The sequence below is a fragment of the Stegostoma tigrinum genome, chromosome 9, assembly GCF_030684315.1.
Source record: "Stegostoma tigrinum isolate sSteTig4 chromosome 9, sSteTig4.hap1, whole genome shotgun sequence".
In the NCBI taxonomy this organism is placed as follows: Eukaryota; Metazoa; Chordata; class Chondrichthyes; order Orectolobiformes; family Stegostomatidae; genus Stegostoma; species Stegostoma tigrinum.
Genome location: NC_081362.1, coordinates 91,389,346 through 91,402,756, shown reverse-complemented (window position 1 = coordinate 91,402,756; position 13,411 = coordinate 91,389,346). Strand labels below are relative to the sequence as shown.

General features: G+C 44.1%; 1 protein-coding gene across 1 annotated transcript in view; it reads left to right on the top strand.

The window, feature by feature from the left end:
- nmbr (neuromedin B receptor) overlaps positions 1–13,411 on the top strand; it is a 64,080-nt gene that overhangs the window by 42,670 nt on the left and 7,999 nt on the right. Inside the window, exon 3 of the mRNA XM_048536922.2 lies at positions 8,872–9,245. Within this exon, the coding sequence (XP_048392879.2) occupies positions 8,872–9,245 (374 nt within the window). The remainder of the gene's footprint in view (positions 1–8,871; positions 9,246–13,411) is intronic.

The following is a 13,411-nucleotide window of genomic DNA, read 5'->3' as shown; positions in this document are numbered from 1 at the left end:
TGGAGAGTAAGAAATAGAATTTTTCTCATCAGGAAGGGAGACAGAAAACAGGAAATTGTAGGTCAGTTAATTTGACGTCAGTTGTGGGGAGGGTGTTTGAATTGATCGTTAAAGACATTGTGACTGAGCACTTTGAAAAACTGAAGGTGGCCGGTAAGAGTCAGTATGGTTTTGTGAAAGGGAAGTCACATCTAATCAATTTATTAGACTTCTTTGAAGGAACAACATCAGTTGTGGATAAAGGGGATCTTGCAAATGCACTTCACTTAGATTTCCAGAAGGCAGTTAATAGGGTACCATGTTAAATAGTATTGTAGAAAATAAAAGCTGACAGTGGGTTGGGTGCAGGTTGAGAGAAGATTGGCTGGCTAGCAGAAGACTTAGTCCAGGAAGTTCATCGGTTATGAATGTGTTCCATTCTTGAATGTATTTTTCGGTTGATTTGTACCCAAGTTGGAACGCAATGCAGGACAATATAAAGTAGCTATTCATAATGTACAGGAAATGCTCATAAGTAGGATCCTTAAAATTATACCCCTTTATGGGATCACATGTAAGAATAAGTGTGCCTAAGTTAGATGTTTGTCAATTGGGGGCCCCCTGTATGCAAAAAAGGGTTTTTGTCTGATTGGCAGCACGTGACAAATGGTGTCAGCTTTTTTAAACTTTACATCTGTGACTTAGACAAGGAGAGTGAGGGGATGGTGGCACAATGGCTCAGTAGGTTACACTGCAGCCTCACAGAACCTGGGTTTGATTCTAGCCTTGGGAGACTGTCTGTTTGGAGTTTGCACATTCTGCCTGTGTCTTTCTTTATGGCGCTCTGGTTTCCTTCAACAGTCCAAAGATGCGTAGGTTAGTTGGATTGGCTTTGCTAAATTGCCACTTATTTCCAGGAACGTGCAGGCTAGCCCTGGGAAATGTAGGGTTACAGGGTTAGGGGAGGGGAGTGAATCAGAGGGTTGGTCTGGACTTCATGGGCTGAATGGCATGCTTTCACATTGTAGGAGTTCTATAATCCTAAATTTATAAACACCAAGATCAGGGGGAAAATATGTTGTGAAGTCAGAATATGGAGTTCTCAGATGGATAGAGAAGGATTAAGTAAGTAAGTGGATAAAACTCTGACAGGTGGAAGGAAAATGTGAAGCTGTCTGCATTTAGAATGTGAGATTTCCTCCTTTAATGCCAGAACAGTACTCAGGCAGTTTTCCTAGTCCCGTTGATGTGGCTTTTATTTTTATGTTTCCATGATCAACAATATTATTGTATTGGCATAAATGTTGACTGGGACCCAGTGGGTCACCTTCGTGCATCAGAACATTCAACACCCTCTTCAGAGACTTGAGTTCAGAACCAACGCTCAGTAGGGACAAAATGGACTGCGTTGTCTTTAAAGGCGAGACTAAAGTCTCAGGTGCTTTTTTTATTGAGGGGAGAGTTTTCCTCCAATCTCCTGGTCCAATATTTATCCCTTGGCCAATATCCATGGCAGAAATAAAAATGGAAGAAGTACTGGCAATAATTGGCAGCATTCTAGCAGCATCTGCTGTCCTCTGGGTAATGATGTCATTACAAGCTGCTGATCAAGATAACATAGAGAACATAGAACATAGAACAGTACAGCACAGAACAGGCCCTTCAGCCCACAATGTTGTGCCGACCATTGATCCTCATGTATGCACCCTCAAATTTCTGTGACCATATACATGTCCAGCAGTCTCTTAAATGACCCCGATGACCTTGCTTCCACAACTGCTGCTGGCAACGCATTCCATGCTCTCACAACTCTCTGCGTAAAGAACCTGCCTCTGACATCCCCTCTATACTTTCCACCAACCAGCTTAAAACTATGACCCCTCGTGCTAGCCATTTCTGCCCTGGGAAATAGTCTCTGGCTATCAACTCTATCTATGCCTCTCATTATCGTGTATACCTCAATTAGGTCCCCTCTCCTCCTCCTTTTCTCCAATGAAAAGAGACCGAGCTCAGTCAACCTCTCTTCATAAGATAAGCCCTCCAGTCCAGGCAGCATCCTGGTAAACCTCCTCTGAACCCTCTCCAAAGCATCCACATCTTTCCTATAATAGGGCGCCCAGAACTGGACGCAGTATTCCAAGTGCGGTCTAACCAAAGTTTTATAGAGCTGCAACAAGATCTCACGACTCTTAAACTCAATCCCCCTGTTAATGAAAGCCAAAACACCATATGCTTTCATTAACAACCCTGTCCACTTGGGTGGCCATTTTAAGGGATCTATGTATGTGCACACCAAGATCCCACTGTTCCTCCACGCTGCCAAGAATCCTATCCTTAATCCTGTACTCAGCTTTCAAATTCAACCTTCCAAAATGCATCACCTCGCATTTATCCAGGTTGAACTCCATCTGCCACCTCTCAGCCCATCTCTGCATCCTGTCAATGTCCCGCTGCAGCCTACAACAGCCCTCTACACTGTCAACGACACCTCCGACCTTTGTGTCGTCTGCAAACTTGCTGACCCATCCTTCAATTCCCTCGTCCAAGTCATTAATAAAAATTACAAACAGTAGAGGCCCAAGGACAGAGCCCTGTGGAACTCCACTCACCACTGACTTCCAGGCAGAATATTTTCCTTCTACTACCACTCGCTGTCTTCTGTTGGCCAGCCAATTCTGTATCCAAGCAGCTAAGTTCCCCTGTATCCCATTCCTCCTGACCTTCTGAATGAGCCTACCATGGGGAACCTTATCAAATGCCTTACTGAAGTCCATATACACCACATCCACAGCTCGACCCTCATCAACTTTTCTAGTCACATCCTCAAAAAACTCGATAAGGTTTGTAAGGCATGACCTACCCCTCACAAAGCCGTGTTGACTGTATTTGATCAAGCCATGCTCTTCCAGATGGTCATAAATCTTATCCCTCAGAATCCTTTCTAACACCTTGCAGACGACAGACGTGAGACTTACCGGTCTATAATTGCCGGGGATTTCCCTATTTCCTTTCTTGAAGAGAGGAATTACATTTGCCTCTCTCCAGTCCTCAGGTACGACTCCAGTGGAGAGCGAGGATGCAAAGATCTTCGCAAGTGGCGAAGCAATTGCATTTCTCGCTTCCCAAAGCAGCCGAGGACAAATCTGATCCGGGCCTGGCGACTTGTCAATCAAAATAACGATTGTGGCCAGCGTCCTCTTGAAGTTTGGGAGACTATGAGATCTATGTGGTTTAGTGTGGGAGAGGAAAGCCCTTCCCTGGTCTAAGTAGAAGGGCCCCTTGTGGTGAACCAGATCTATTTTAATGCTTATTAGTGGCTAGTTACAGGCTGCATTGACATGGTGGATATTATTACGGAGACTTTGCTCTAGGCTAGACGTTGGTTTTCACTCCTTTGTGATTCTACGCTGCTCGCAAGCCTGCATGATACAGTCATGATGGGCGATGCTTGGGGAATCTCCCACAGCTACCTAGAATACACCTCCTCCCACCCACCCTCCTGCAAAAATTCCATCCCCTATTCCCAATTCTTCCGCCTCCGCCACATCTGCTCCCACGATGAGGCATTCCACTCCCGCACATCCCAGATGTCCAAGTTCTTCAAGGACCGCAACTTTCCCCCCACAGTGGTCGAGAATGCCCTTGACCGCGTCTCCCGCATTTCCCGCAATACATCCCTCACACCCTGCCCCCGCCACAACCGCCCAAAGAGGATCCCCCTCGTTCTCACACACCACCCCACCAGCCTCCGGATACAACGCATCATCCTCCGACACTTCCGCCATCTACAATCCGACCCCACCACCTAAGACATTTTTCCATCCCCCCCCTTGTCTGCCTTCCGGAGAGACCACTCTCTCTGTGACTCCCTTGTTCGCTCCACACTGCCCTCCAACCCCACCACACCCGGCACCTTCCCCTGCAACCGCAGGAAGTGCTACACTTGCCCCCAAACCTCCTCCCTCACCCCCATCCCAGGCCCCAAGATGACATTCCACATTAAGCAGAGGTTCACCTGCACATCTGCCAATGTGGTATACTGTATCCATTGTACCCGGTGTGGCTTCCTCTACATTGGGGAAACCAAGCGGAAGCTTGGGGACCGCTTTGCAGAACACCTCTGCTCGGTTCGCAATAAACAACTGCACCTCCCAGTCGCGTACCATTTCCACTCCCCCTCCCATTCTTCAGATGACATGTCCATCATGGGTCTCCTGCAGTGCCACAATGATGCCACCCGAAGGTTGCAGGAACAGCAACTCATATTCCGTTTGGGAATCCTGCAGCCCAATGGTTTCAATGTGGACTTCACCAGCTTGAAAATCTCCCCTTCCCCCACCGCATCCCACAACCAGCCCAGTTCGTCCCCTCCCCCCACTGCATCACACAGACAGCCCAGCTCATCCCCTCCACCCACTGCATCCCAAAACCAGCCCATCCTGTCTCTGCCTCCCTAAGGTGTTCTTTCTCTCGCCTATCCCCTCCTTCCACCTCAAGCCGCACCTCCATTTCCTACCTACTAACCTCATCCCACCTCCTTGACCTGTCCGTCTTCCCTGGACTGATCTATCCCCTCCCTACCTCCCCACCTATACTCTCCTCTCCATCTATCTTCTTTTCTCTCCATCTTCGGTCCACCTCTCCCTCTCTCCCTATTTATTCCAGCATCCCTCTCCACATCCCCCTCTCTGATGAAGGATCTAGGCCCGAAACGTCAGCTTTTGTGCTCCTGAGATGCTGCTTGGCCTGCTGTGTTCATCCACCTCCACACTTTGTTATCTTGGGGAATTCCTCCCTGTTAACCCTTTAAGACCCATATGCAACAAAACACAGTTTACATTTCAGGTCTATGGCCATTCATCTAACCCGAACATGCTTAAAGATATAGCAGCTCTTTGAGATTTCAAAGGTGATCTGGAACAGGTTACTGTGTCTAGTCATTTACTGCAGTACTATTTGTTGAGTCTAGCTATGCAGATATAGCTTGACATGCATGCCACAGTACAACGGTATCTACAGTCGAGAAGGGACCCGTTGGCTGAAGATTGTGATTGAGATGTCCTGAGTCTATTGAGTGAAAGATTTTTTTTGTCTAATACAGGTTTAAGCATGGAATTTTAATTAGCTGGTGAAGGAGCTGTAATAATCTCTTCAACAGTCAATTTTGTAGTAATCTAAAGATAAACTCCTGAGTTCTGGACTTAATGAACCTTTTCGTGAGTCACAGATTCTGATTCCAAATCCTCAATTATATTGAATGCTGGATATGTTTGTTGGGAATGTCCATGTGTTTGTTTGCGTGGATGCCCTCGAGGTGCTGGTTAATGAGGGAGCTTGTGATCTTTCCTGTAGAGTATTTAATCAGATGAGAGTGAGTTGTGTAGTGACCCCACAACTTTCTCACCTCTACCCTGGGTAAGGGCCATGAGTGGCTTCATTTGCTGCCAACACTGAGATCCTCAATTGGTCATTTAATGACTACCTAAGGACTTCCACCTGCCACCATTAGTCCTTGACCTAATGGCTCGCAGGGGTGGGATATTTGTCATAGAATCAATTCAGTATGAAAGCAGGCCATTCAGTCCATCACATTCACATTGGCCCTCCAAAGTGCATCCCACCTACACTCATCCCTTATCCAGTAACCCTGCATTTCCCATGGATAATCCAGCTAACCTACACACCCCAGACACGATGGGACAAATTAGCACGGCCAATCCACTCTAACCTGCATATCTTTGGACTGTGGGAGGAAACCGGAGCTCCCAGAGGAAACCCACGCAGACATTGTGAGAACGTGCAAACTCCATACAGACAGTCACCCAAGGCTGGAACCAAACTTGGGCCTCTGATGTTGTGAGGCAGCAGTGCTAACCACTGAACCCCCATGCTACCTCGTGTCATGTTGAGTGTACAACATAACAAAAATCCTTCATTTAAAAGAACTCAGCATCTATAGCAATGGGAAAACTCTGCCTCCTCTGTTTTGTGATGATCCTGTCACTTCCGGAGGTTATTTTATCCTATTTTTTTTTCTTGAAGAGAAGTTGAAAGGCAGAGGTGCAGAGCTGTCCCTAAGAAAGTAAACAATTTGTGAGGCCTTGACATTGTTTGTTGGTTGGAACAATGGAAACAGCCTGGGTTTGGCCAATTGTCACAGACCAGGGTTTTCTAGATATTTTTAGTTTTAACCAGAAACCAGTGTGGTCTCAACAGAGTTGGAAGCTTCAGTGAATATCTCCTGAATGTTACACTCTCTGAATCTTCATCTGATGGTTTTCCTCCTGGATTGGAGAACTGCATGTGAGCATCTATGTATGAAATTGCAATTTTGGCAAGAGGTGTTTTATGGGATGTTACAAAATTGGAATGGTTAATTATTAATGGTTACTGTATCTATTATTCAGTTAAGGTTTCCAATAGTTAAGTTATTCTAAGTTCCTCTTTCTTTTGTTTGTATTTTAACTACAGAGTTTAAATAAATTGTGTTTTGCTTAGTGTCGAGTAGTTTGACCACCGTATTGCATCTGGAATAAAACACTTCACATCTACCTTTCAAATAAGAAGAGGTTAGGGTCTAGGCTACCTTGTTAAAATATTTTGTGGGGGTCTGGTTTGGTCCATAACATTCTGCACCCTCTTCCTGCCATCATTCACCTGTGACTGTGCCTCTCATTGATCTGATGTTTCAGGTGAGTGTAGTACTGGCTCCTCTAAGGCTCTGCCATGAAGTGAGCTCTGATTGACCAGCAGCTTTCAGGGGGCAGAATCTCCACTTCCCCTAGGGTTTTTGGTCCCAGTTGAAAGCCCACCATAAGCTGTTAAATGTCTGTTTGGCATAAGATATGCTCACTCTTCTGCAAAGAGGCCATGTGGGTGTTTTGCCAGCTTTCTGGAAGACATTGTCCTGCATTTTCTGCAACGTTCAGCTCTGCGAACTAAATATGCAATCCATAAGACCACAGGAAACAGGAACAGAAGGCAGCTGTTTGGTCCCTTGTGCTGTTCCCTCATTTAAATAGGATCATGGTTCATGAGGTGCACAGGAAAGTGAAGATGAAAAACAGCCTGATATTGAAAGCACACATAGACACATAGAAACACACACAATGAAACAGACACACACACAGACAAAACGCACATAGACAAAACACACACAAAGACACACATAGCAACACACATAGACAGTTACAGACACAAACACACACACACACGTCAACACAGCCATACACATATTACAGACCCACACACAGACATCACACATGCACAGACACAAACACACACATATAACACACATACATAGACATAGAGACACACACACACACACACACACACACACACACACTCAGCTATAATCCTCTCCTTCATTGAAGACGATTGGCCTCTTGTGGATTGAAGGTCACAAAATTGGATGTGAATTTTACTCTGGCTGAATCATTTGTGAAGAATAATACAGAATGAATATGTTTTATCCTTGATGATGAGGATTTTTAGTGAACAGATAGTTCCCCACTCATAATATAAACACCTGCTTGCAGTGAATTCCCCTGTGAGCTATTTCTTGGCTTAATATTTGACAGCAATGCATTAATGCAGTGAATTTAGAAGCTGAATTTGGTTTTACAATCTGGTACTTCTGGACATAAGGGTGACAGATGATACCAACATATTACTGGAATGATAACTGTCCTAGAGATCTTTATAATCCCAATTTTAGTAGAATGAGCATGTACGTATTAAATGTAGAAGTTGGCTCAACGTGGACATCAGCAGTCACATTGTATTGAAATATTGGGAAAAGAGGATTGAAGATCTGTACCTAGGGAGCTATAATTAAAAGATTAGCATTCTGTGCATTAGTATGCAGATCGAAGAGTTCATTGGAACTCTGCTTAACAACCACACATTGTGGCAACAAAACGCTGGGACAGTAAGCTAGTGTGATGGGGTGGGAGGATGAAGTGACAATTGGCCTGTCAAGATACTTTGGATTAGCTGGAATAGACTCAATGATCTTCCTCACTGATACCCTAACTGCAATTTTACCACATCGAATTGTAGCTTAGGACAAAGAAAGGAGTTTGAGACTTGTAAAGATTGGCCAACAAATAGAATCAACCAGTGGTAGGAAAATAAATAGTGTAGGTCATGGGAGGAGCGGTAATTAAGGAAATGAACCCAAAGGGAAGAATAGACCTTTTGGTAATTTTGATAATTGAGGACAGAAGAAATTACTATAAGAACATGACAAAAAGCGACTGATAGATAAACGCGCCTACTCAGCCATGAACCATAAAACAACTTCGTCCAGAATTTGACTAACTGATGCAACATTGGATATAAGTGAAATGATTTATATACACATTCACAGTGATCATTTAGGCTTTGCAATTTTCTGCTTAAATCTGCTCAATTGCGTTTGAAAATTTTATCATTGACAGTGAATTGAAACATCTATGGAAAACTCCATTGACTGTAACTGGCATTGAACATTCTTGGGTTTAGGTTTTCTTTTTGCAATGATAATTCTGCTTTCTCATGATTGGGATGGGACATTTCAGTTATCGGGATGTCTTCAATATTCGACTGACAAGAAGAGATGTTTCAGTGCACAGGAGATGGGGTGACTACTTGCAAAGGGAAAGTTCAGGGTTCTGGGGATGATTTTTACTGGGCTGTGCATGGTTGTAAAGGAATACAACGCTGGACTTAACCTCTCGCCAACTGGGGATCGTTGTTATCCCCGCTCCCTGCTGAAGTTGGCATGGTTGGAACTGGAGAGGCCTATTGAGTTGACTGTGCACGAAGAGGCATTATTGTTGGCATTGCCAGGCATCCCATGTTCTTGTCATTGAGTTAATCTTTCCCTGTGTTCTCTCCTTCCCTCCCCAGATGGAAACCCGAAAGCGCCTGGCGAAGATTGTGCTGGTGTTCGTGGGCTTGTTTGCCCTCTGCTGGTTCCCCAACCACGTGCTATACATGTACCGCTCCTTCCACTACGGCGAGATCGACCCATCACTCGGACACCTCATGATCACCGTGCTGGGCCGCGTGCTGAGCTTCTCCAACTCCTGCGTGAACCCCTTCGCCCTGTACCTTCTGAGCGAGAGTTTCCGGAGGCACTTCAACAGTCACCTCCGATGCCAGAGGCAACGATCGCATTCCATCTCCAACAGCTACTTCCAGAGCACGTCAGCCATGAGGATGACATCTGTGCGAAGCAGCAACAGGAACACCATCAGCAATGGGCACAGCCTCAAACAGGAGTCAGTGGCATAAAATGATCTTCGATTGTACTACATCTCCATGTAAGTTCACTCATGAGATAAACTGCATCTCCCGACCCATCACCCATCCACCCATCAAACTGAAAGCCATTTGACTTTTATGGAAGGATAAAAGAACAGTGATACTTTGGATTAATACACGTTGCCTTTTCATCTCTTCAAACTGTGACACTTGGAAGTTTCCCCTCACTCTCTGGTGATTGGAGATGCCTGGGAGATGAATTTGCATGTCTCACCCCCTAATCTCCATGGGTTTGGCTCAATGTCACAGGAGGACTCAGAATTCAATTCTATTAGTGTCAGAGTAATCAGGCCTTGCTTCAAGACTACCCTGTGAGTGGTACATGCTTCATTTGAGAAGAAATCCCCGCTCCTAACCTTGTGTTCGACCTGCAGAAGTTTAAACATGTGGTGTTGAAATAGCTTGGTTGGAATTAATGCTCCAGCTTTGCATTTTCCCTTTGATATGTTCATTATTGCATTTTGGTCTCTGTTGATTGGCATTTGTTGATTGGCAATGACCAATTTCTGAATCCTCAGAAATCTAGGGGGCAGTCATTAGATTCTGCCAGTACCGCCTCCTAGGGGTGAACGTCTGTTCCATCACTGAGAACAAAGTCTCAAATAGCACCTTTTGCAATCTCATCATAACACTGTACAGCCAGCCGTGTGTTGTGTTGAGGCATAGACTCTATTGGAATGAAAGAAATATAGTTTCCAAGTTATACACAGCAAGGCCCCATGAATATCCATTTGAAGATGAGCAATAATGAGAGGAGATGGTGATGAGGAGTCGAGGAGTCTCAGCTAATTTCCTGAGGATATGGGTTCAAATTCCACCATGGCTGTGGATAGATTTGAAATTAAATTATTAAATCTGGAATTAAAAACTATCTCACCAGTGACCGTGAAAGGGTTTTATTTATTGTTGTAAAAGCTCATCTTGTTCATTAATGCCATTTCAGGTGTGATTCCACTATTAAACGCAGCTTCCCCTCCTTTCCCTTCAGCATTTTGAAGAGATGCCTCTCTCAATGACATCCTGCTTTGTCACACAGCTATTCTCCCTTCTCTGCAACACCTTTCATTGCTACAGCAAGAGATCCAATAACTGGCCAGTTACTCTTCTATTCTCACCATTCAAGGTCCCAACCAGTCCTTCCAAATGAGACTGGAATTTGCTTGTATTTCCTTCAGTTTAGTATGTTTTGGTGTCCTTGTGCAAGAATTGCTGAGGACGGTTTGCTGGAGCAACAACTAATTAAGAAGGAAAATATAGTTTTGCCTTTCACTGAGAGTAAAAACAGGGAGGTTGTGCTGCAGCTGTATAGGGTCCTGGTGAGGCCAGACCTGGAGTCCTGTGTGCAGTTTTGGTCTCTTCACTTGAGAGAGGATGTACTGGCACTGGAGGGGGTGCAGAGGAGATTCACTTGGTTGATTCCAGAGTTGAGAGGGTTGGCTTACGAGGACAGAATAAATAGACTGAGATTATATTCTCTGCAAAAAAGAAGAATGATGGGGGGATCTTATAAAAACTTGTAAAATTATGACATAAATGGATAAGCTAGAAGCAGAGAGGATGTTTTCACTGGACGGTGAAACTAGAACTAGTAGGACTGAATTGAGGAAGGCCTTCTTCATATAAAGGGTTACGAATCTGTGGAATTCCCTGCCCAGTGAAGTAATTGAGGCTTCGTCATTGAATGTTTTTAAAGCTAAGATAAATAATATTTTAAAAATAAATCCCTGACACTCTCTTTATATTCAACAAGTAACATTTTGTTTATCTAACTCTAACAGTGAACAAATAAGCAAAAGTATTAACAAATCAAATAAATCGCTTCTAACTATTAAATATTCCTGAATAAAACAAGATTCTAACGGTGTGCTGTTCTAATAAATTTAAGTCCCACTTGTATAAAAGAAGAATAGAATTTAGTGTCTCAAAATTACAGCCAGGTTATGAGTCTTTCAGAATGTTGTCTCAATTAATTCTTCTATCAGGAATATTCACGAGTTGTGCCGTGGCTATTTTTGTTCTTTAGACTGTGCTTTCTCTAAAACTTAGAGGGGACTTTGAGAGCCAGCAATTCTCTCTCGAAAGTTGAGGGATGTTAACTCTGGTACATGGCAGTTGGCTCTCCTGTTTGACGAACTGCTCCATTTATTGGCATGTCAATTTCTTACAATAGGATTGGTCCTAAGTTGTCAAACCATCAGATTTAAATTTAATTGGGCTTTAGTATCTCAAATTCAAATCGATTGGCTAAATTCAAAAATGTGTTGTCTTGGTAAACTGCTGCTTGGCCTGCTAACTGAACGGCCTTTTGATACAAACGTTTCAATTTGGGTGCTGTCTGTGTATTTGCAAACTTTCAAGCTGATGCTCACAGGATTTTTTTTATGAATCTCTAAACACAGAAAAAAACATGCAATCTTTTAATGGGACCACACAAAGCTTCCACCCAGCACTTTGCAAACTCCAAATTTTAACTTCCTGCCTCCCAAACCACAAGTACTCTATCCAACTTCACAACCAATGTTACAACTGTACCAGCCTCCACCACTTCATCTGGCAGCTCGTTCTTTGCAAGCACCACCCACTGAGTGAGAAAGTTGCCCTTTAGATCTCTTTTAAATCTTTCCCCTCTCAATTTAAACTTATTCCCTCTACTTTTTGACTCCCCTACCCTGGGGAATAGACCTTGACTATTCATCCTATCCAAACACAGAACATAGAACGTAGAACATAGAACAGTACCGTACAGTACAGGCCCTTCAGCCCACGATGCTGTGCCGAACGCTTACCCGAAACCTAAAGTCTAATCTCCACCCTTACCTTATAGTATCACCCATATGCTTATCTAATAGCCACTTAAATGCCCCTAATGAGGCCGATCCCACTACCCTCTCTGGCAATGCATTCCACGCCCCTAACACTCGCTGAGTAAAGAACCTACCTCTGATGTCTCCCCTATATCTGCCTCCACTTGCTTTAAAACTATGCCCCCTCATAATAGCTACCTCCACCCGAGGAAAAGGTCTCTGGCTGTCTACTCTATCTATACCTCTGATCATTTTGTACACCAAATCAAGTCACCTCTCATCCTTCGTCATTCTAAAGAGAAAAGCCCTAGCTCTCTCAACCTTTCCTCGTAAGACCTTCCCTCCATTCCAGGCAACATCCTGGTAAATCTCCCCTGCACCTTTTCCAATGCTTCCACATCTTTCCCGTAATGAGGTGACCAGAACTGGACACAATACTCCAGATGTGGCCGAACCAGACTTCCTTACAGCTGGAGCATAACTTCACTGCTCTTGAACGCAATCCCTCTATTAATGAAAGCTAACACACCATATGCCTTCTTAACAGCTCTATTCACCTGGGTGGCAGCTTTCAGGGAACTGTGGACATGAACCCCAAGACCCCTCTGCTCCTCCACACTGCCAAGAATCTTTCCGTTAACCCTGTATTCTGCTTTCAAGTTTGTCCTTCCAAAATGAACCACCTCACACTTTTCAGTGTTAAATGCCATCTGCAACTTCTCAGTCCAGCCTTGTGTTCTATCAATGTCCCTTTGTAACCTAGAATAGCCCTCCTCACTTTCTGATTTACAGGGTCTGTAGTTATTTCAATTTTCACCAGTAGTTTCTGTTCCTGTATCCAAAGCATCAGGCTAGGCCTCTGGATTACTAAAAGCCGAAAAAGAACTGTAGATGTTGTAAATCAGGAACAAAAACAGAAGTTGCTGGGAAAGCTCAGCAGGTCTGGCAGCATCTGTGACGGTAAAAACAGAGTTAATGTTTTGGGTCATAGAATCATACAGCACAGAAATAGACCCTTCAGTCCGACCAGTCCATGCTGAACATAATCCCAAACTAAACTAGCCCCACCTGCTGCTCCTGCTCCAAACCTTTCCTGTTCATATATCCATCCAGACGTCTTGTAAGCGTTGTAACAGTATCTGCATTCACCACTTCACCAGGAAGTTCATTCCATACGTGAGCCACTCTGTGTAAAAAAATTATGTCTTCTTTAATTTGCCATCTGTCTCCTCTCATGTCAAGGATATGTCCCCTAGTCTTGAAATTCCCCATCTCTACGGATTATTAAAAGACCGAGAAAATCCAAGCCCTCCAGACCT